The 23,916-nt window shown below is 40.0% G+C and overlaps 1 protein-coding gene across 9 annotated transcripts in view; it reads left to right on the forward strand.

Moving 5' to 3' along the window:
* The window catches only part of LMBR1 (limb development membrane protein 1), a 199,086-nt gene that overhangs the window by 128,684 nt on the left and 46,486 nt on the right, over positions 1 to 23,916 (forward strand). For 5 of the 9 annotated variants that reach the window (XM_058723650.1, XM_058723653.1, XM_058723656.1 and 2 more), the window contains 2 exons: positions 893 to 959; positions 21,494 to 21,655. In XM_058723650.1, the coding sequence (XP_058579633.1) occupies positions 893 to 959; positions 21,494 to 21,655 (229 nt within the window). Of the gene's footprint in view, positions 1 to 892; positions 960 to 6,092; positions 6,310 to 8,710; positions 8,931 to 21,493; positions 21,656 to 23,916 lie in introns of those variants that run through there. The other 4 variants (XM_058723651.1, XM_058723652.1, XR_009260087.1 and 1 more) reach the window with 3 other exon arrangements.

Below are 23,916 nucleotides of genomic sequence, written 5' to 3' on the forward strand. Positions count from 1 at the left end.
TAGTAGAGACCAAGTATTTCAAATTTGAATAATTAAAGCAAGACGGAAGAGTTCTATTCAGAAACGTTTTGTAGTCTGAGGCTAATTTGACTTCCTAGGATGTGTCATTGGTTTTGGAATAACAAAGACTGTTGCCGTATATAGTGACCGCATCTTTTTAAGATATTCCCACAGGCTGTCACTGGAAAATGACTAGTAAGAGCTGCTGGTTGCTTCTGTTTTTATTACATATCACATGTTTTCCAGCCTGTCTCAGAAGAGAACTTTGTGCACTTGATTTACCTATCTATAGAATGCTGGGACTTCCTGACATGCTTAGCATCTAGTTTAAGTGATCATCAGTATTAATCAGTATTTTCAGCTCCTTTTATTTAATATGAAAGAGTAAGCATAGGGCACATTGGAAATGAATCACTAGAATTTAGGGGTTTTAGATTTCTAGCTTTTTGATATTAAATCTTAGAATAGCTGAACAAATGATATCTCTTGAGCAGTAGTCTGGCTTTAAAAATACAGTGAGAAGTATTAAACGTGTTCATTCTTTTTGAGTTGACGGGCAAACCTTTTTAAAATTGGCAACCTCTGTCAGTAATGTAAAATGCGTTGTCTGAGGTACACAGAAAGTACTTAAGCGTTCTGTAACTTCCTACTTGCGCCAGATGCTGTAAACATCTGGTAGAACTGACATGTGACTCTGAGTGTTTGTAGAAAACATTTCTTATTCTCTTTAAATTCTGTATTGACTGATATCATTGAGAAATTAACCAAACCCAGTACAGTAGTACAGGGTGAGTGAGGAGAGTGTGCGGTAAGTTCCCAGAATATGAATGGATTGATTGTATTTATCACCCTGCAGTCTAACTGCCCAGTATTCCTTCTGACCCCCGCACAGATCATTGGGAATTGTGTGTCCATCTTGGTCTTGAGCTCTGCCCTGCCTGTGATGTCAAGAACACTGGGTAAGTTTATGTGAGAAATGTCCATTTAAAGTCCATACCTTTTAACTGTATCTTTTCTAAACTTCTGCCTTGACTTTTAGTTTCTGAACGTTTTCCAAAAAATCATCCTTTGAAATATAATATGTCCTTCCAGACTATTTTAGAACTCCTGTAGTTTGTATAGAGAGCTATACCAAAACAGTACTTTACTTTTTTCAAATAAAGACCTTTTTTTTTTTTGAATACTTTAAAAAAATATTCCTTCTCCAAACAACGGACAGTTTTTCCCACTGACGAGTTAAGCTTTTGAGTTCTCTCGTGAGTGATGAGGTATTAGGGTGATGGTGGGGTTCGGAGCTAGTGGCCAAGAAAGAATTCTTGAAGATGTCTTTGGTGCAAAAAGTTGATCATTAAAGCACAGGGACAGGACCCGTGGGCAGAAAATGCTGCCCTGGGGTTGTGAAGAGTGACTGGTTATTTACTATGGAGTTGAGGAGGTAAATAAAGTTCAGGGGAAGTTTCCAAGGAGATTTACATATGCTACTGAGGACTCACAGGATCCTGCAGGCCTGGCTATGGTCACGCTAAGGTTGTTTTCCCTCTAGTGAGGTATTAACATCGTGATCACAGGGGGTTCCTGGAGAAACGTTATGCTTTGTATTTGCCTCAAGTATTTGTGAATGGGCTGCAGGTTATAAAGAAATTTAATGTTACCTGTCATCTCCTTCTTGCCTTTGTTTCCCACATCACTGTGGAGGGGATGGTGATGTTGGGGCTCCAGGAAACTGAGTCTACAGGTTTCTGGAGATTAGGCTATTGATAAGATTGGCTTTTTCTTGTAATTTACTAAGACATTTGTAAACTAATGGAGATTCACGTCCTGTAGGACTGTGATCTCTATCAGTTAGCCAGTTTTTCCTTTCCTTTCCTTTCCTTTCCTTTCCTTTCCTTTCCTTTCCTTTCCTTTCCTTTCCTTTCCTTTCCTTTCCTTTCCTTTCCTTTTTCCTTTCCTTTTTCCTTTCCTTTCCTTTCCTTTCCTTTGTCCTTAGGCAGCCAGGAGGGTCTGAGGAATATCACACATGTCCCACCAGGGGTGCGGAGGGTGGGGATATGTACTTTGCCCTCAGCTTGCCTTATGGTCCCTCATCAGTGAGGAAACTGTGATATTCAAAAACAGATGTTGAATATCTAGAAATATTAAACTAGTTTTTATTATATGAAATGTTTTTTTAACTTAAAATTTAGTATGTGGTTTAAAAAATTGAAAATGTGTGAAGATTTATTTTAAGCTGCTTTGTGTTCGTGCGATAGACTTGAAAACTGAGGTTTTTGAGAGCACATGCAGATTTCAAGGAGATCCATTAGTTTTTTAGTTTCTTACTTGCCTGTCATTTATACAGTTTTCTTAAGTTTTCAACTTATGGGAATTTTGATCATCTTTGAACAGTAATATATTTCTACTTAGTCATCAAGACAGTTGAACAGAGCTTCATTTGGCCTATTCTTATCTTTTATAAAGCACTGTTGCAGGCTGTGATCTCCCTTCTTGGTGAAATATTATTTCAGACAAAAATTTCCGCCAAGCAGTTCTGTTTGGCCTTCTGGACTCAGGTTTCAACTTCAGAGTGTTCACAAATGATTAGAAGGATCCCATCGTTCAACCTCAGCAACTCGCTCCTAACAAAAATTGCTAGTAGCTTTGAGTTGCTTTTGTTTACCTCTCATATCGCCTCTGTTATTTATTCAAGACTCGCTGCCAGTCAGGGAAGTGGGCTGTGTGAAGAAAATAGAGACTGTATAGTTATGTGCTACAGAGAATTTCGTGTTTTAGTAAGAAGTGAAATCTAAGTATCAACGTAAAGGGACCACTGTTGCAGAGACGAATACAAAGCTTATTTACTCAGTGGTCTTACCTCTTTTGTGTTTGCTTTATAGGACTAGTTATTGTTTTGACATCTGCTTATGGTGTGTTAATCTTGAAGATGCAGAAAGTATGCATGTTAGTAACTTCATTTATAACTGAGTGGTATCATTTGTGTTGTGACGGTCCAACAAGTAATTTCTGTGATGTTATAGCCACCCTACCATTTAGTTACGAAACTCACTTAGCGTGATCTGTTATTTAAGATGGTTACTAGTGATATATACCGATTTTATGGAAGCGCATTACATGCTGAGTGTACTTTTAATACAAAGAAAACAAATTAATGGCAAAATTTGCTTTTTGAAGATCAACAAATTAAATTCCTGAGTGGTTTGCCATAGAGATAAATAACAAGAAGAAAAAGAAAGATGGGACAATTAAAATGCAGCTAACAAATGCCTGGGCCCAGCTGTCCAAACAGGATTAATGGAGTGCATTAGGGTACAGTGAGTCATGTGGTGCTTTGCAAAATATCAACACGCACTGCATTACGTGTTATGCCCGGTGGCACTGAATAGATGAAAAGAAGTAAATACGTTAAACAGATTCATGGAGGCTTTTCACAGTATTAAAAAAGCAAATTTCTAGACTAAAAGAAGAAGCTTTATTTTAGTATTATGGGAAATGCAAACTAGAGAGTTACTTTGTAATTCCTCTATTAACCCTTTGGAACGGAGTCTTTGATTTTAAGAAGATGAGATGTGGAGAATTGTCATGAATATTATCCTAGTGTAGAACAGGGTTTTGATTTCCTAGCTGAAAAGCCCAGAAGCCCAGAATAGAGGATGTATTTAACAACCAGATTCCAAGCTGTGAAATTTGTCACTCTTTCTCACTGCCTCTCACAAGGAAACCCTGACCCTAAATGCTCTCGTTTGCTCCTGTGAATTCCACCAGCAGCACCTCGTCACTTGCAGTGAAATGAGAAGTGAAAGAGTGAGGAAAACCCCGCGTTACCTGCATGCGAGCAGCTTTCCTCTTATTTCAGCCATTTGTTGGTGATGGTTTTCATTTTAATTGTACATTGAAAATAACCTTGAATCCTGTATGAAAGGATTGATGTGTTGGTATTTTCGTTTCAAAAATGTTCTCTGAGTTTTTTGTGTTTTCAGGGCTGGCTGGCACTGTTGGTGCACCACAGGCATCATTAAACTGTAGCTTCAGACTCCAGTGCCCGGGTGATAGGACAAATTTATTAAAGACTTCCTTTGATCAGCATCTTATATTTGAGTATGGAAAATTTTGTACTGATCTGAAAAAATTACGACAAGAGTAGATTTTATAAGCATATTACTTGGGCAGCGAGAATTAGGTTGGGAGAAAGACTTTGACCATGTATTTTTAGTCGGGTATAATTCATATAAATGGTAGTTGTCTGTAGGAAACACAAAGATTCTGAGTCTCACATTTCTTACTCGAACTCTTTAAAGCTCTTTAAGAGTAATGCCACGGCAGTGCACATGATTTCCAAAACATTGTTTTGCTGCCTCTTTAGATGTCAGTTTAGAAGAATCCAACATTTTAGGGGACTTGATGTCCAAGTGTGTAAACAGTTTACTGTCTGGTTTCACAGACATAAAGGTGGCCGGTGAGCCAGGTGAGTGTAGGGCAGGCTCAGGCTGAATGGACTCTGTGGATGCCCAAACTCTTTGCAACCAAATACTCCAGAGGCAGGAGTGAATTCTGTAAGAACAGACTGTGTACGATTGCTGACACGCTTTTTATTTTGCTTAATCAAGAAACTACTGATTGACCTCTTTTTGCCTTGTTATTTGCAGGCTCCTTTAACAGGAGAATTTTTTCTCAAATGCAACCAGCAGACCTTGCAGGACTGTTACTAATTTCTATTTTAAGATTATTTTTATAGTTATTTTATTATCCTGAAGCTTTCTATAACTTGTAATTATGTAAGGCCCAACTGCAGAGTTTTAAAAGAAAATGTACTTATGATATTAAAACAGAAACAAAAACATTTATCCCTTTGAATCACCTTGAATTTTTTACTATTTCCATGTGTTTCTCATCGATGGGTCCCATCTAGGCCCTCATCTTGCAGGAGATAAAGTGGATTACTCTTTTGTTCCTTGAGCAAGGGAACCTGTTTAAAAACCAGGGCAGTTTGGAGAGTTCTTTATTTGGGGTTTCGTGAATATACTATTAATCTTTACCCTGGACCAGTTCTCTCCAATTCTTAGTGTAAAACAAAAGCAAACGATGCTTAGAATTGACAAGTGAAGGGGCGCCTGGGTGGCTCGGCTGGTTAAGCATCTGACGGTTTGTGAGCTCGAGCCCCGCATCAGGCTCTAAGTTGTGCATGCACAGCCCCCTTCGAATCCTGTGTCTCCCTCTCTCTCTGCTCCTCCCCTACTCACTCTCTCTCTCTCTCTCTCTCTCTCTCTCAAAAATAACTAAATATTAAAAAAAAGAAATGACAAGTGCAAAATAGAAGTATAAATCATAAGAAGTATTCCTAACTATGACTTTGATGTAAAGATAATTTTAAACTCCCTACTGAAAATTTCTCAGCAAAAAATTTGTAGATGACTTACTGATATTGTTACATTGCAGAGAGTGTGGTACTAATTGCCTTTTGGTTGATTACTATTGTTCTCATAACTGAATAATACATTTGTATATCTAGTAATGATTTTTAACAATAAAGAGAAAGTATTCTGTGTCACATGTCTAAAAGAGTTAGGAGACTAACTGATGCTCAATCCCTAAATGCTTATATTCTCAGGATCTACTTGTTAGGTTCTTCTGATGCCTGCTCATGTTTCAGGACATATAGTCTGTCTGAGAAAATGTCACGTTGGCCACACATTAACTAAATAACTTAGCCATCTGTTGACATCATTCAGATAGTCGTAAAATATGTTTTATATGAAAATAATTCTAGTTAGGATAATTTAGCTAGAAGGAGGCTTAAGATGTCATTTTTTAAAATGTTAGTAATTAAAATGTTACAATTAAAACTAGGCAGTAAACTACAGTAAGGGTCTTTGTACTAAGAATAAAGACCTCTAACCTGGCTGAGAATACTTAATAGTACACCTGTACATAGTCAATTCTGAGACCAGTGAGCATATTATCTCCTTATTTGTAGGAAGTTTTATTTTAAAATTAATTTTAATTATACAAGTATAGACGTGAACAGATTCTCATTATAAAGAATATTCAAATTAGGGATCAAGCTAAAATTCATTGTGACCACCTGTTTTAATCCTAAGCCCCTGTTCAGAGGTCTTCAGATCTTGCGTGCGTATGTGGACATAGCTGGTGCCTCCGCGGGAGTTGTGAAGTCCTCACCTGGGGTTACCTGGATCCTAACTCTTTGGTCAGCGTTCTTGTTTCTTCTGTTGACTCCTGACTTCTGTGTGCTGTCCAGTGGGAATTAAAAGAGGAAAAGGTTTCGAGATCATTTCCTGTACTGGAACTCAGTCATCTGTAAGTGAATTTCAAACTCAAGAACACTTAATTATCTCTTTCTGTTCAGGTCACCAGTGACCTCTTAATTGTGCCGTCTTGTGGGTTCTGTTTTCACCTTAATTGCTCCATGGCATTTGCTGTTTGTAATCCCACTTCCCGTCTCTCTTCTTTTTTTCTGGTCCCCATTCCCCTGTTGTTTTCTTCCTCCTTTGGCCGTTCTTTAGCTATCTATCTCTTTTACTGCTCCTCGACTACACGCATACACTTGTCCCCAAACCCAAACCTCCAACCCAGCACCTACCCCTGGGCTAAGAGCAGGTTATCCCAACTGTGTATTCCGTCCCTACTGTAGGATCTATACTTGCGTGTGTGCGTATCTCCGTCCGTCCATCCATCCGTCAGTCCCTCCCTCCCTCCCCTGTACTTCCCTTCAGTCCTTGGCCACTTTCTATCTGAAGGGCCAAAGCAGAAACCTGGGAGTTATGTTAGATGCCTCTCCCTCCTCATGCCGACACCCAGTGGCGACACTCAGTTTCATCTTGCTAACAATTTCACACCTTTGCTTCTTCCTTCCCGTTTCCCTTACAAAAAAAGTGAAAAGAATCAGACTTGTGTAAACAGCCAAGCAGAGAGAGCTGAGTGTGTGATTTTAAAACAATATTTTATTGTTAGGGAATGTTCATGAGGTGGACTCTAGACAGGTGTTCATTCTTGGAGGAGAATAGAGTAGGGAGTGAAAGCAAAGCTGAAGAACGGAAGTGTTTACTTTTCTGAGCGAGGAAGTGTTACTGGGAGACGCTGCGGAGGCCCCGTCTCTGGATGTTTCCTTCAGGAAGAGAGTAGACCGTTCTTGTCCGCTTTGGGGGGGCTTAACCCTTCACCTGTGTGAAAAATCAGCACTTAGGTGCTTCTTGGACAGTGATTATCATTCTCATTCACTGGGTTTCACTTTATTAAAATTCACATACTCCACTTCATCTGGACTGCTAAATTAAGTTGCCTTCATATTAGGACCAAATGAATTTGTAGCGTATAAATAGTCTTTGACTGAAGTTGGTGTGATATTTACAACTCCATTTCTCCCTCTCTGAGCGTGGGTTCGCGTTGCTCCCCCAGCCCTCTCTCCTCAGTCTCTCTGTCTTCGGGTTCCTCCCCGTCCTCTAAGGCCGAGTCACACGCTGGTCACACATGAAGCTAGGCACGCTTTCAGCCTTGTGTTATACTTAACGTGTGTGTATGGCTTTCCTGAGAGACTTCACATCCCTTAAAAGACCAAAGCATATTTCATGCATCTTTTTATCCCTTCCAGCATCTAGTTAATAAATATTTGTGGTGTCACTGGGTGCCCCATGTTGAGCGTGGATTGTGGCCTCAGAATCGGTGAAGAAATTTCAGGTGTCCTGCTTCCATCCTGGTTGTCTTTATTTCCATGTTCCAAGCTTGTTTGACCAAGTATCTTAGTTTTATTATTTTAAAAGACCCTTATAATAATAACCAGCCAAAAGGTAGAAGCACCCCAAGAGTTCATTGACAGTTCAGTGCATAAACACATCGTGGTTCGTCATACGGTGGATGCTGTTCAGCCATAAGAAGGAAGGGTGTCCACGTGAGATAAGCCAGTCACGAAACCAAAACCAGTACTGTGTGATCACTCTTGCGATCTCAGATCTCGATCCGAGAGTCAGGATCACAGAGTCTCTCGATCACAGAGTCAGGAGCGGGGGTGGTGCCAGGGCCAGGTTGGCGGGGAGAGGGAGGTGAAGAGTTGTTCTTTACTGCGTCCAGCTTCAGTTTTGCCAGATGAAAGTTCTGGAGGTTCATTGTGCAACAGCATGAATGCACTCAACGCTGCTGAGCTGTGCACTTGAAAATGGTTAAGATGGCACATTCTGTGTTGTGCGTGTTTTACCACAATTTAACAAAAAAAAAAGGAAAAAGGAGTGGTACAGTGATACCATATGGATGAACCTTGAAAACATTGTGCTGAGTGAAATAATCCAGGCACAAAAGGGCACGTATTGTAATATTCTGTTTACATGAATTGTCCTGAGTAGGAAACTCCACCGCAGAGAGAGAAAGTGAATTAGGGGTTGCTAGGGATTTGGGGGAGGGCTGATGGGTCTGGGGTTTGCTGTGGAGTGTCGGAACTAGAGTGTTTTGGAACTAGATAGATATACACGACATGGTGGATGTACTCAGTGCACTGTTTACTTTGAAGTCATTAATTTTATGATACGTGAATTTCATCTCAGTGGACTCTATTATTTTACTGAACACCCTCCCACAGTAGAACAGTGGACAGTAAATACATGCTGTCTCGTCTGTGTCCCTGATGTGGTAAAATCTAATTGAACTTGAGGTCTACTTATTTTTCATGATTGCGAGTCAACTTGTGAGTGTTCTCTGTTTGTTACTCTAGTGTCGCAGCCGAGGTCTCTGTAGGATGGGCAGAACCGGACCGGGAGCACCCTCCCTGCTCCCTCCTCTCCAGGCACAGCCCACTCCAGCTTCAGTGGCCAGTTTAGCACTCCTCCCCTTCTCTTCCAATGTCACTGTGATCCTGTCACTCCCCTACTCTTTGTGCTTCGAAGACTTTGGCCATTAGAGTAAGGTTCTGGTTCCTTATGGTGGCACTGGAGGTCCCTGCAACCTAGCCCCTGCCCGTGTGTCCAGTGTCGATTCCTGCCGCTCCGAGCCCCGCCCGTCGGAACCACCTTTAGTGATCGGGGTGTTCTTCGGGTGTCCTGGCTGAGCACAGAGGACACAGAGGACTCTGCTCTACTTTCCATGCCTTTGAACCGTGTGACTTCATCTGCCACGAGCGATTGTGTGCAGCGCCCATTCCGCGGCTCACCTAACCCGTCCTTCGAGACTCGGCTTAGCCAGCGCCTCCGGAGAGAAAGTCTTCCCTGAGCCTGTGTGCTCTCCCGTCACCCCTTCTTCCTTCTGCACGTGTCTGCCCCGTCACCGAGCACACTGTGATCTAAGTGCTCACTTTTCTCTTCCCTCCATAAAGCTGTGAACTCCTTGAAGAAAGGGATGATCTGTCTGCACACAGCTTTTAGTGCATGTGTGGGAACCCATGCTTTTCGCTTCCCATTTTACTCTGTACAAAGACATTTAGTTGTGCTGGAAAGAGGTAGGAGAACATGAAGTATGTTGTGAAAGTCTGCACTTCTTAGGAAGGCTGTCAATTCCATAAAGGGAATAAATATCTTACATTCTTACATTGTAACGCCTACACACCCGTACAGCGCAAGAATATGAGAGTGACTGGAAAATACTATAAACATTTAACTTGGAACACAACAGCAAACACTTAGAAGTACAGAATTTCTAATTAAATCTCGTTGCCAGAGCCATAAACTGAGAGATGCATGTACGATATGGGGTTTATATCCTGCAGCCTGATCGATGTATTTTAACAGCTTTACTGAGTATAATTGACATACAATAAACTGTACATATGTAAAGCGTACAACTGACAAGGGTTTTTTTTCTTCCCCACAAGTTTTGACTTACTTGTACATGTGTGAAACCATCACCACAATCAAAAACACCTGTCCTGCTGTACCACCACCCTCCCCCCCCCCCCCAACCCCACCCCCCCGTATCCCCAGGCAACCACTGACCTGCTTGTTGTAACTATAAATTAGTTCATGTCTCCTGGAAGTGTATGTAAATGAAATCATACAATGCGTACTGGTTTTTTGTCTGGCTTTTTTCACTCAGCGTATTTATTTTAAGATTTACCCAGGTTGTTGCGTGTGTCACAGTTCATTTTTGTTTAATTGTTTAATTTTTTATTTTTGAAAGAGAGAGAGAGCGAGCGAGCATGAGCAGAGGAGGGGCAGAGAGGGAGGGAGACACAGAACCCAAAGCAGGTTCCAGGCTCTGAGCTGTCAGCACAGAGCCAGATGCAGGGCTTGAACCACTAGATCATGAGCTGAGCCGAAGTGGGCCGTTCAACCGACTGAGCCACCCAGGCACCCCAGCAGTTCATTTTTTATTGTTGAGTAGTGTTTCATTTTACGTGTAGACCACGATTTGTTTATCCTGTCACCCGCCAGAGGACGTTAGAGTTGTTTACAGCTTTCGGCTGTTATAAGTCAAGTCGCTCTGAGCTTTCACGTGCAAGTCTCTGTGTGGGCACACGCTGTCCTGTCTCTTGAGTAATAACTGGAAAGGGAATGCCTCGTGTACGCTTCACTTTTTAAGAAACTGCCAAACTGTTCCAGAGTCCTTACCCATTTTGCATTCTCAGCACGAGCGTGTGGGGAGCCTGCCCTGGTATAGTCCATGAGCTAATGTTTGGCATTCTGATAGGTGTGTGGTGATATGTCTTTATGGATTTAACTTGCATTTCCCAGATGACCAAAGTGCTCATTTGCCCTCTGTGTATTTCCTTTGGTGAAGTATCTCTTCGGATCTTTGGCTCATTTAAAAAAATGGGGGTTGTTTCCTCATTCTTGAGTGTTGGATGCTGTTTACCTCTTCTGGATAAAAGTTCCTTATCGAGATAGGTGATTTGCAAATATTTTTCCCAATTGCTGGCTTATGTTTGTATTGTTTTAACAATATCTTTCAAAGGACAATATCCTTAATTTTGATGAAGTCAAATGTACCAGTTTTTCTTTTTGGACTGTACTTTTGGTGTTATATCTACTGAATCTTTCTCTAACCCCCAAATCACAGAGATTATTATCTCCTATGTTTTCTTCTAGATGTTTTATATCTTTAGGTTTTGTACTTAGATCCATGACTCATTTTGAGTTAATTTCTGTGTATTGGATGAGGGATGAATTGAAATTTATTCTTTTTTTGCATATGGGTAGCCAATTATTCTAGCACCACTGCTTGAAAAGTCTATTCATTTTTCCTCTGAATGGCCTGGGAAACTTTATGGAAAATCCATTGTCTATGTATGTGTGGGTGTGGGTTTATTTCTGGACTCTATTTTGTTCCATTGATGTCTCTATTTGTCTCTAGTTCAATACTGCACTGTCTGGATTGCTGTGGATTGATTGTAAGACTTAAGATCAGGCAGTGAAGTCTGTTCTCCCCCCACACCCCCATCCCCAAGCCCAAGTCTGTTCTTTTTGAGAGTGGTTTTAGTTATTCTAAGTCCTTTGCATTCCCCTGTGACTTTTTAAACTAGCTTGTCATTTTCTACACAAATGTCTGCGAGGATTTTGGATTGTGTTGAGTCTGTAGAACAAACTGGAGAGGATTAACATCTTTACAACACTGAATCTTTCAGTCCCTGAACACTGTATACTTACTTAGTTCTTTAATTTGTCTCGGCCGTGTTTGCGTTTTTGTTTAGGTCTAGGACATTTGATGCTATTGTAATGGTATTACTTTAAAAACTTAATTTCTAACAGTTCATTGCTGGTGTATTTGTGTATATTGGTCTTTTATTCTGCAACCTTGCTAAACTCACTTATTAGTAATAGTATCTGGTTTGTAGATTTTGTTGGTTTTCGTTGATGATTAATCATAATTATGATTAATGATTTGTGAATAAAGATAGTTTTACTTCTTCCTTTCCAACATGGGTGCTTTAATTTATTTTTCTCATCTGTTGCATTATCTGGAGCTTCCAGTACAATGTTGAATAGAAGTAGTGAGAGCAGACATTCTTGGCTTGTTTCCACCATAGGAAGAAAGCATTCTGTCCTTTACTGTTAACTGATAAGAACTGTAGTGTTTTTTAGCTTGTTTATTTTGGTGGATGCCTTTCACCAGGTTGAGGAGGTTCCCTTCTTTTCTACTTTGCTGGAGTTTTATCGGGAATGTTTACTGGGTTTTGTTAAATGCTTTTTCTGCATCTACTGACATAATCCTGTGGCTTTCTCTTTTAGACTCTGGTTAGTGTGCTAAATTACCCTGGGTGAGTCTTGAGTGTTAAACCAATCTTGCATTCCTGGGATAAGCCTCACTTGGTCATGACGTATTATCCTTTTTTTTTTTTTAATTTTTTTTTTTTTTTTTTACTGTTGGGTTCAATTTGATAAAATTTTGCTTAGGGTTTTTGCATCTGTACGAGTGCATAGATCTATAGTTCTCTTTTCGTTGTTGTTGTTAATATCTTTTTTCAGGTTTTGCTTATGTGGGTAATGCTATCTTCACTGAAACTATCCACAGGTATTTCGTCCTCTTCAAATTGCTGGATGAATGCTATACACTAAATGTTTGTGTCTCCCTGAAAATTCATACGTTGAAGCTTAATCCCCAGTGTGATCGTATTAGGAGGAAGGGGCCTGTGGGAGGTGATAGGTCGTGAAGCTCTGCCCCCATGAGTGGGATTAGGGCCCTTATGAAAGAGGCCCCGAGAGCTCCCTTGCCCTTCCCGTCATGGGAGGTTATAATGAAAGATAGCTGTCTGTAAAACAGGAAGTGGACCCTCACCGGACATCTTGGGCTTCTAGCCACAGACTGTGAGAAATAAATGTGTGTTGTTTATAAGCCGCCCGGTGTGTGCTATTCTGTTAGAGCGGCTGTAATGGACAGAGACAATGAGTTTTTATAGAATTGGGTTTTTTCCTTCAGCGTTTGAAATAGTTAATCAGTGGAGCCATCTGGGCCTGGAATTTACTTTGTGGAGAGGTTTTAACAGCACATTAAATTTATATTATTGGTAGAGGACTACTCTGCTTATTTATTTCTTCTTGAGTGAGCTTTGTTGATGTCTTTTGAGGAATTTATTTCATCTATGTTGTCAAGTTTTTTTTTTTGGCATAAGGTTCCTTTATTACCTCTTCAATATAGATAGAGGTATCCGTGCACAGCAGTGATAATTACCTATCTCATAGCTGATGTTGGTAATTTGTGTTTTCTGTCTTTTTTTCTTTAACAGTATTGCTGGAGGTTTATTGATTTTTATGGACCTTCTCAAAGGACCAGTTTTCGGTTTCATTTATTTTTCTCTGTTCTTTTTCTCTTCTCCTTTCATTGATTCACTCTTTATTGTTTATTTTCTTCTGCTTATTTGGGGGTTTATTTTTGTCTTATTTTTCTGCTTTCTTAAAATTGAAGCTGTGTTCCCTGATTTGAGATCTTCTTTATTTTCTAGCATTGCCTCTGAACACTATGAGTTTCTAAGTATTGCTTTGGCTGCACCTCCTTGAATTTTCATCTAAAGTGTTGCCATTTTCATTCAGTTCAGTATACTTTCTGACTTCCCTTGTTATTTCTTCTTGGACCATGGATTGTTTAGAAGTCTGTTATTTAGTTTCCAAATATTTGAGGATTTTCCAGAGATATTTGTCTGTTAGTGATTTCGAATTTAATTTCATTATGGTGAGGAAATATGTTTTGTATGACTTGAATTCATTTTGAATTTATTGAGACTTGCTTTATGGCCCAGAACATGGTCTGTCCTCATGTATCTTCTTTGTGTACTTAAAAACAAGGTGTATTCTGCTATTCATGGGTAGAGTGTTCTATAAATATGAGGTCAGTTTAATTGATAATGTTGCTCAAGTTCTTTGTATCCTTACTGATTTTCTAACTATCTGTTTTATCAGTTATTGAGAGAAGGGGTTTGAAATCTACCACAATTGCAGATTTATTTATTTCTTCCTCCATTTCTTTTTTTTGCTTCATGTATTCTTGAAGTTCTGGTATTATTAGATGCATAAATATTTAGGACTGTTACATTCTCTTGATGAATTGACCCCTTTATAATTAGGCTAATGAAGATGACATTCTTCATTCCTGGTAATCTTTTTAGCTATGAAATCTACTTTGTGTGACATTAATAGAACCATGTCAGCTTTTATTTTTTTGATTACAATTACATAGTATACTTTTTTCCATTCTTATACTTAAAAACAATTTTTTTTTGATGTTTTTATTTATTTTTGAGACAGAGAGAGAGCATGAGCAGGGGAGGGGCAGAGAGAGGGGGCGACACAGAATCCAAAGCAGGCTCCATGCTCCGAGCTGTCAGCACATCGCCTGACGTGGGGCTCGAACTCATGCACTGTGAGATTGTGACCTGAGCTGAAATCGGACGCTTAACCGACTGAGCCACCCAGGCGCCCCTCCATTCTTATACTTTTAACCTGTTTGTGTCTTTATATTTATTTATATTTATTAATTATCTTTTAAAAACGTTTGAGAGGGAGAGGGAGAGAGGGAAGGAGGGAGGGAGGGAGGGAAGTGCAGAGAGAGAGGGAGAGACAGAATCCCAAGTGGGCTCCACGCTCAGCACAGAGCCTGATGTGGGGCTTGATCTCTCACCACCATGAGATCACGACCTGAGCCGACATCAAGAGTCAGACACTAGGGGCGCCTGGGTGGCGCAGTCGGTTAAGCGTCCGACTTCAGCCAGGTCACGATCTCGCGGTCCGTGAGTTCGAGCCCCGCGTCAGGCTCTGGGCTGATGGCTCGGAGCCTGGAGCCTGTTTCCGATTCTGTGTCTCCCTCTGTCTCTGCCCCTCCCCCGTTCATGCTCTGTCTCTCTCTGTCCCAAAAATAAATAAAAAACGTTGAAAAAAAAAAAAAAAAAAAAAAGAGTCAGACACTTAACCAGTTGAGACACCCAGGTGCCCATGTGTCTTTGTATTTGAATAGTTGGTTTCTTAAAGATAATGTAGAGGGGCACCCGGGTGGCCATGATCTAATGGTTTGTAGGATTAAGCCCCACGTAGGGCTCTGCACTCGACAGCGTGGAGCCTGCTTGGGATTCTCTCTCTCTCTCGCTCTCTCTCTCTCTCTCTCTCTTCCCTTTCTCTCTATCCCTTCCCCCACTCACATGCGTGTGCTTTATTTCTCTCAAAAATAAAAAAATAAAATAAACATTAAAAAAAGAAAAAAGTTTAAAAAAATAATTTAGAGTTGGATCTTGCTTTTTTATATAGTCTGTTAATCTTCATTTTTGAATTTGGATGTTTAGACCATTTACTTTGAGTGCAATTACTGATATGTTTAAATCTACGATCTTGTTCTTTATTTTCTGTTTCTTCTCCTCTCTTCTTTGTTCCCTTTTTCTTCTTTATCTTCATTTTTTCTCAATATGTTGCATTAAAAAAACTGATTCTACTTTATCTCCTTTGTTGACCTGTTTGCTATAACTGTTTGTTGTAGTATTTGGATAGTTGCTCTCTGGTTCATAGTATACATTTTTAATGTCACAGTCCACCTTCTTGTGGTATCATAGCCCTTAATATAAGAGCCTTCTCACGGTGTATTTCCATTTCTCCCCTGGCTGTTTTCATGCTCGTTACCATAAATTGTATTTGTACACGTTAAAAACCCTATAATACAGTGTTTCCAATTTTGCTCTGAACAGTGATCTTTCAAAGAGATTTAAAACTAACAAGTCTATTATATTTACCTGCATAGTAATCATTTCTGTTGTTTTTCATTGCTTTCTGTAGATCTAGATTTCCTTCTCATACATTTTCCTTCTGTCTGTCTGGAGGACTTTTTTCAACATCCCACGTAATGCCGGTCTGCCAGTGATGGGTTCTTTCCGCTTTTTGTATACATGAAATGTCTTTATTTTGCCTTATTTTTTTTAAAGTTTTCACTGGATATGGAATTTCAGATTAACTTTTTCCTTCAGTATTTTAAAGATGTTATATGACTCTTTTCTCATTTCTGTAGTATTAGATAAGAAATCTTCTGTGATCATTATCTTTGGTTTTTTTAATTTGTGTAAAAAAAAGATAATTTGATCTCTTTTTTTCCATATGACCATGTTTAAGATTTTTCTTCTTTATCACTGATTTTAAGAAGTTTAATTATGATGTGCTGTGGTGTAGTTTTCTTCAGATTTTTGTTCATTGAGTTTATTGAACTTCTTTGATTTGTAAGTATATAGTTCTCATCAAATTTGGAAGGTGTTCAGCCATTATTTCTTCAGATGCTTTTTCCTTCCTGTTCTCTTTCCTCTCCGTAAGGAACTCTTACCACAAGCATATCATTCGTTTGAAATTAATTCATAGTTCCCTCATGCTGTGTTCATTTTTTGTCTTGGTTTGCTTTCTGTATTTCGTTTGAGTATTTTCTACTGGTGTGTCAGATCTGCCATTAATCCCATCCAGTGCGTTTTCCATGTGTCACATGGTAATATTCCTCTGTAGAAGGTCCGTTTGGGTCTGTTTTGTATCTTCAGTGTCTCTATTGAACAAGTCCACTCTTCCAGCTTCTGAAATACAAGGTATACAGTTATGATTAGTTAATTGTCCTTGCTCCTCATTCTGTCATCTGGGTCATTCCTGGTTCAGTTGTTCACCCATGAGCATGAGTGGGCCCGTTCCCTGCTGAATACTCTAGAGCCTCTTCTACACATCTGGGTTCCCACCCCATGCGACTCTCTGTCTACCCTGCGGTCCCCAGGTTCCAACTGCACCTCCTCAACTTAGCAAGATGGCTGGACCCTGTCCCTGTTACTCTCTGTGCTGCAGCCCGGAAGGCCTCTTCAGGCCGGAGCTGTGGCAGAGGTAGGGCCCGGCTTGCCTGTTGCTTGTCTGTCAGCGTTATTGCCCTTTATTGCTTAATGTCCAGGGTCTTGAAAATGAAGGTTTTGTATGTCTTGTCCAGGTTTTTTTGGTTAATTCAGGTAGGAAAGGAAAATCTGGTCTCTTTTATCCCATCTTGGCCCAAACCTGAAGTCAGTATTCCTAGTTGATGTAATTTAATGAAAATCTACTTGCAAAGTAAGAACAGTCAAAAGTTGAAGTCTTTGCTTTAATAGGATCCTCTCTGTTCCACCCCAGAAGTGGACCTTCTCTTCAATTTTAGAATGACTTCGTTTTTGAATAAATAAAACAGTTGGCAATGGGCCTATATACATTAACCCTGAAATGAATGATGCTTAAAAAGGTTGTATATTTTATTATTTTGTACCCTTTAGGTCATATTTATTATTTGATGCCTGCCTTAGGTATAAGTTTATTCCAACAGTGTGGCTTAGAGAAGGGAATTTTAAAACCTCGTCAAGATAATAATTTAACCGTTGTAAGAGTCCAGAGGGAGAAACGTGTTGATCCCAGTGTTTTGTCAGAGAACACTTAACTTCTAGATTTATTTTTTTATGACAAGATGTGTGTGCTCCTTTTGGCAGTCTTACATTAAAGCCATGGATATCATGTCAGCCATTTGTGTGGGATGCCAGCACCCGTGGTTTAATGATAAAGTTGCTTTAATGATCCCTTAAGCGTGTCAGGCTTTCCACGTCTTCATGCTAGTGAGGAACCAGAGTGTGCTTGCTAGAAATCAGAGTCAACTCAGGTGGGCTAACGAAGGTGGGTTCTCATGATTCGTGTTGCAGGTGGAGTAACCAGGTCTTCCCTGAAATGAGGTTCTTGTGAAGGTATAAGTTCCATTATTCAAGGAATTATGCATAAAATGTTTTTAACTGTATCTTAGCGGGCGGAACCGACACGTGGTTTGTCATGAAGATCATTTTATTCACCGATAAGATGGCTTTATGCTTAGCCATGCTTAACTAAGTAGGCCTTTAGCTGGTGTATATTTTACTTATCTTTTAAAGAAATAACTTTTGAATGGGAATGAGCATTTCAGTATTTGAGTAGCAGAGTTAATAACATTTGATAATTGATTTTTTTGTTAGTATTATCTTAAAATTTTGCTGCCTTAATACCCTTTTTTAAAAAGAGTTTTTAATGTTTATTTTTGAGAGAGAGAGAGAGAGAGAGAGAGTGTGTGTGTGTGTGTGTGTGAGCAGGGGAGGGGCAGAGAGAGAGGGAGACAAAGAATCCAAAGCAGCTGCCTTAATACGTATGCTTTTATATCTTTCTCCAGAAATGGAGATTTTGAAGTATTATACATTTTGACAATAAATGTTAAGTTAAAATTTTAAGTATTGTTACTTTTTCCTAAGTGTTGGCACTTTTAATAAAAAAGTACATTTTACAATTTAATAATTGCTGTGACATAGCCTCTCAGATGTTGGTTTAGGGGTTATTGTTTAAGGTTCAGTCTTATACGGGGTTTTCAGGACTAAAGAGCTGCATGTGTTGTCCAGAGTGATCTTTTAGTCAGACCATGTTAGTTAGATATTTAAAAGATTAAATTTGAAACGGCAGTGTCTTCAGAACTAGCCCCTATAACCTGATATTTTGTCTAGTGCTTTGTTGCACTGTAGCAACGGGCTCCTGTATGTCTGTGAGGTCAACCTGAGATGTCCCTGGGACCAAACATGTCATAAGGAGATCGCTCTCTGTCTGGGATTTCATATGAAGTCTTGGCCCTGACTCTCAGGGTGCCACGTTGAATCCGCCGAGAAGCTGTATGTCACATACCTTCCACTGCCCCTGTACTCTGTGTGGCACTGCTGTCCCCCCCCCGTGGTGCATAGGCCAGGTCCAGGGTGGTGGCGGAGTTACTGGTTAGCGTGTCCCCATGCTGTCCAAAGTGGTCCGTCCCCATAGGTTCACGAAGTAAGTCACTGGGCTATGAAGAAACCGTGAGAACTCGTATTTATCTTTACTGCTATTATTTTTAAAGTCTGTTCTTTGTGTGTAATGTGAAAGTCAGTGAGTAGTACATATATAGTTTTAAAATCATTAGATACGCATATCTTGGGTATATATGTTCTGATTTTTTCTTTGTGAATGGTGGTATATGAGTAAAATGTTCTGAAACCAGGTAAGACTCTTCTGGAGAATCTGCACAGGGTTTTATTCTATGATCGGTCACTTTCTCCGTCAATCATTTCATCATATGCGAGATTTTGTGTCTGTGTGCATCTCTGTGTTTTTCTTGTGGAATGATCTGTGGCTCTGACCAGATTCTCAAAGGAGTTGGGTCCTACACATCAAATAAACTAATTATCTGGGAAGCCTGGGCTGAAATCGCTGAAGTATGTTTTGGAAGGACTGTATCCTGTCTAGAGACAACTTCCTAGGTTAAATTAAATGGTACTTAGTGTGAAAAATAAAATGTATAATTAGATATGTATTCCTCGTAACACAGTAAAGTTTTTTATCTGAGAAGCAGCAGCCGTGATTGTTGCTGTGACTCCTGACGTGTGGTCTGTGCTGCGTCCTCTGCTGGGGTCTGGGTCCCTTCACCATTTTTTTTTTAACGTTTATTATTGAGAGAGAAACACAGAGCGTGAGCGGGGGAGGGGTAGAGAGAGGGGGAGACACAGAATCCGAAGGAGGCTCCAGGTTCCTAGCTGTCAGCACAGAGCCCGGTGCGGGGCTCAAACTCACAAACTGTGAGATTGTGACCTGAGCTGAAGTCGGATGCTTAACCGACTGAGCCACCCAGGTGCCCTGTCCCTTCACCTTCTTTAAAATGATATCTTATCGTATGTTTTCATTAATCTCTCTAAAATATCATGATAGATTATTGTCTCTCAAATTCAAATACATTGGCCCTGTGTAAGCGTGGCTGTTAAAGAAATACTTTTTGAAACGTCCTATTTTTGTGATACTTTTGGATATGAAGGTTTTTCTGTTTTCTCTCTGCCCTGCTTTTGTAGAGCCGTCCCTGTAATAGGTGATGGGGTTGCTTTGGTGGGGGTGAGAGCTGAGTTCAACAGTCAGCTGATAAAATGAAATGGAGTTTGGTTACTCCTGAAATCCTTAGGCCACCCATAAAAGAAAGGTATTATGATCTTGTTTATACAGCCCTCTGTGGTTAAAATTTTACATGATAGGCCCCAAGTGGCTCTTCAGTTTCTTCCTTGAAGATTGTCACCAGTCCCATCATCTGTCACTTGACTACTTGCATGTTGTTTACTTATTTATTTACCAGTGGTCAGAAAACTTCCTGGCATTCACACATTCTTTCTAATAAGTATGTGGCCTAGGGTACATTATCACTGAATAGGATGACTTTTTTTTTTTTTTTTAATTTAAGACTTGTTTTTATTTATTTTTTAATTTTTAAATTTTTTTAATGTTTTATTTATTTTCGAGAGCAAGAGAGACAGAGCATGAGCAGGGGAGGGGCAGAGAGAGGGGGAGACACAGAATCCGAAGCAGGCTCCAGGCTCTGAGCTTCCAGCACAGAGCCTGATGCAGAGCTCGAACTCACGGACTGCGAGATCATGACCTGAGCTGAAGTCTGACGCTTAACCAACTAAGCCACCCGGGTGCCCCAAGACTTGCTTTTAAAAATCAGTTTCGGGGCGCCTGGGTGGCGCAGTCGGTTAAGCGTCCGACTTCAGCCAGGTCACAATCTCGCGGTCCGTGAGTTCGAGCCCCGCGTCAGGCTCTGGGCTGATGGCTCGGAGCCTGGAGCCTGTTTCCGATTCTGTGTCTCCCTCTCTCTCTGCCCCTCCCCCGTTCATGCTCTGTCTCTGTCTGTCCCAAAAATAAATAAAAAACATTAAAAAAAAAAATTAAAAAAATAAAAAAATAAAAATAAAAATCAGTTTAGGTGAATTTAAATAGCTTCAATGTATATAACTATCGTGCATTTCTAGGTTTGTTATTGTACTCCACAAACCTGGAGCATCCAGTTCAGATTAATAATATTCCCCTACCTCCCCTCTTAGTTTATTAGAACTATCCTATTAATTTACCCTAGAAAAGAATTACCCTATTAGTTTATTCATTTATGTAGTAATTATTAAGTATGGGCAGGCATGGCTCTGGGCATTGGGAACATAGGAGTGAAAAAAACAAAGTCCTTGTTCTCATAGAACTTACATTCCAGTGGGGAAAGTAGGCAGTAAAGACACCAGAAAGGAAAAGAAATTATTTCAAGTAGTGTTGTGTTACAAAGAGACGTAATTGGGATAGCTGGCCATGGAGGGGTCCGGCTGTTTTATGTAGAGGGGACAGTTGCCTCTGTAAGGAGGTGACGTTCGACCTGGGACCTGCATGGAGAGGGGGACCGAGCAGTGGGGAAGTGCGAAGCGTGAAGTTTGTCAGGTGTCTCGTCCGCCACGACTCCACAACTCTTGTTTCCAGACTCAGTTGAGCACGATGTGCTTTCTCCCCGTGAGCTGCGGCACAGTGTAAGCGTGCCGAGTGTCAGGGGTGTTCGCTCCAGCTCCCGCCACTTCCAAGAGACCGTGACACCCGGACAGAGTAGGTTAGAGCTGGTTGAGGTTATTCCCCAGGATAACAATTACGTACTTCAACTAGGATACCTACTAACAGAAATGAGAAAGTCCATGGAATTTGATCTGTTTTGTACTTTATTTTGTAACGTATTTAAATATATTGTACCTGATTTTATTAAGGGCTATTTTATTTATTTTTAACAGGAATCACTAGATTTGATCTACTTGGAGACTTTGGAAGGTTTAATTGGCTGGGAAATTTCTATATTGTATTATCCTACAATTTGCTTTTTGCTATTGTGACAACATTGTGTCTGGTCAGAAAATTCACCTCTGCTGTACGAGAAGAACTTTTCAAGGCCCTAGGTAATCCTGAGGTTTATGGGTATTTTTCTCGCTTTCTACTAATTTTTAATTTTGCCATATGAATTGATTTTAAGTCTTCATCTCTTCATTTTTCCTGATGTATAACACCTTAGAGGTCACATTTCTGACCCACTCCTTATTGGTTGTGCTCTTGTGTAAAATTATTTCATTAAGCCTTGGCTTCCTTATCTATAAAATGGTGATAATACCTTCTTCTCTTGTTGTGGATATTAACTGAAATATTTCTTGTAAGGGCCTGAGCATAGTCCTGGCACATCAGAAGGGCTCAATAAAATGAGCTCTTTTATCGTTAAGACAATGGTGGTTGTGGTGAGGTGAGGGTAATAATGGGCTAAACTTCTCTTTTGGTAACGACACCTCTTACTGTTTTTTAGTTGCAGATCTCTTTTGAGGCTTGGAGTTTATAATATCAAGCTGATCCATAATTCTCTTCCGTAAGCCAAACAAGTCAGGATAAAAATATTAGTGTTCTTGTCATTAATATGGGAGAGGGCATTCCTGAATCATGTAGTCCATGAGTCACATGTATTGTGACAGTATTAAAAAACTCTTAGGTTTGGCTAAGGTATAAAGGGAATAAATGTAACTTACCAAATGTGTTTTCCATGCTTACTTCAACATTAGTACTAAACATACATCAGGCTTTATATTTTAGGAATACCAGGGCAATATAAACTGTCTTGCTATATACACCCTCTTGGGTTTGGAGTGTGTAATTTTATAATAAAAGAAGGGAAAGGCAGCGATTTATTGTAGGGACTCCTAACATTAGGTCGTTTACCTAACTTGACATCATTTGAATGTTTATAGTCTGTGTTCTGTTGTGGCTTGTAGTGGTTGCCATACGCCCCGTACTGATTAAGGTCCAGATAACCTCCACCTTCTGAGCAACATGAAGCTTCTCACCCAACCAAATTCTTCCAACCTCTGTGGTTGAAGGGATGACCTTTGGGAAGGAAAAAAGATTTCAGATTATCTACCCATATGTATTTTACTTTAAGTTCACCCTGTGAGGGGATGGTTGGTGAAATAGTGGCCTAGAAGTGAAAGTGACCTCTCATTTCAGCAGAAGCAGCGGATAATTGTGGATTTTCATGCCTAAGTTTCATAATACCGACAAGGTAAAAATGTGTAAGGTGACGTGGGAATCCATAGCTCTCCCCGCCAAATGTCTCAAATGAGAACTTCATTTTGAAGCCCGTGGTAGCATCAGTGAGGTTAGTTAGCCACAATGTCAGGTCGATTCCCACTGACTAGTCACTGACATGAGATGGCTGTAGATGAATTACTGTAAACTTAGTTTTGAGTTAAGTATTCTGGATATCATCTTTCTAAAAAAACTTTTTTTAATGTAGGGAAGTATCATTTAACCTAAGGTGAAGTCATATGTGTTGTGTTGGCCCTTTGGCCATAATAGGCAATAGAATTATCAAGACTTGTGTAAAACCGCTAGATGGATTTAAGGTTTTTTGTCCAAATGTTTTCTGTTACTCTTTGGAATGCCTAAGGAGGACATGAATCATACCTAGAAAAAGATCCTCCATATTAAGTATATGTAATAATGTGTGACTCATCTGAGATCTTCAGTCTAATTTCACTGGGAATTGTAATTTGATTATAAAATTTAACTGTCTCCTTTTTTCCCCTCTTTTTTTTGTAGGCTTTTTCCCTCTGGTGCTATGTCCATTGACAATGACAGTGTCTATCTCATAGAGTACCTGCTGTACTCTGGGTATATAAACAAACACTGGATGGCGGTGGAGGTGACTGTATCCGCACAGAGAGACGTTGTAGTTTTGTTTTTTTTTTTAAGATGCGTAGCTTGTGCTGCCCCCAGGTTTTAGAAGTAACAACTGGAAATGTGTCCTAAAAGGGGATTCCCTTTTGCTCCCGGCATGATTACCCCGCTGGTTCTCTGTCCGCCTACTTCCTTCTCTAGCAGGCCGTGTTGAAACACGCTTCCCCAGCAGCTGTGGGTTCCTGTTGTCACTCAATGGTTTGGCCATTCCTGGGATCAGAACTCTTTTTTATGTTAGATTGATTTCTTTTTTCCTTCCCATTCATCATCCATCATACACAGACTCAATTTTAGCTTTTCTTTTATGAACATATGCAGGTGATAGAAACTTTAAAATTCAGAGTGCTGTGGTGATTTAAGAGGGATGTAAAATTGCTTAACTGCCAGGTAGATAGCTATCTGGAATCTTAGGGGGAAAACACCTCATCCAAGTATGTTTCTG

The sequence above is a fragment of the Neofelis nebulosa genome, chromosome 4, assembly GCF_028018385.1.
Source record: "Neofelis nebulosa isolate mNeoNeb1 chromosome 4, mNeoNeb1.pri, whole genome shotgun sequence".
Taxonomy (NCBI): Eukaryota; Metazoa; Chordata; class Mammalia; order Carnivora; family Felidae; genus Neofelis; species Neofelis nebulosa.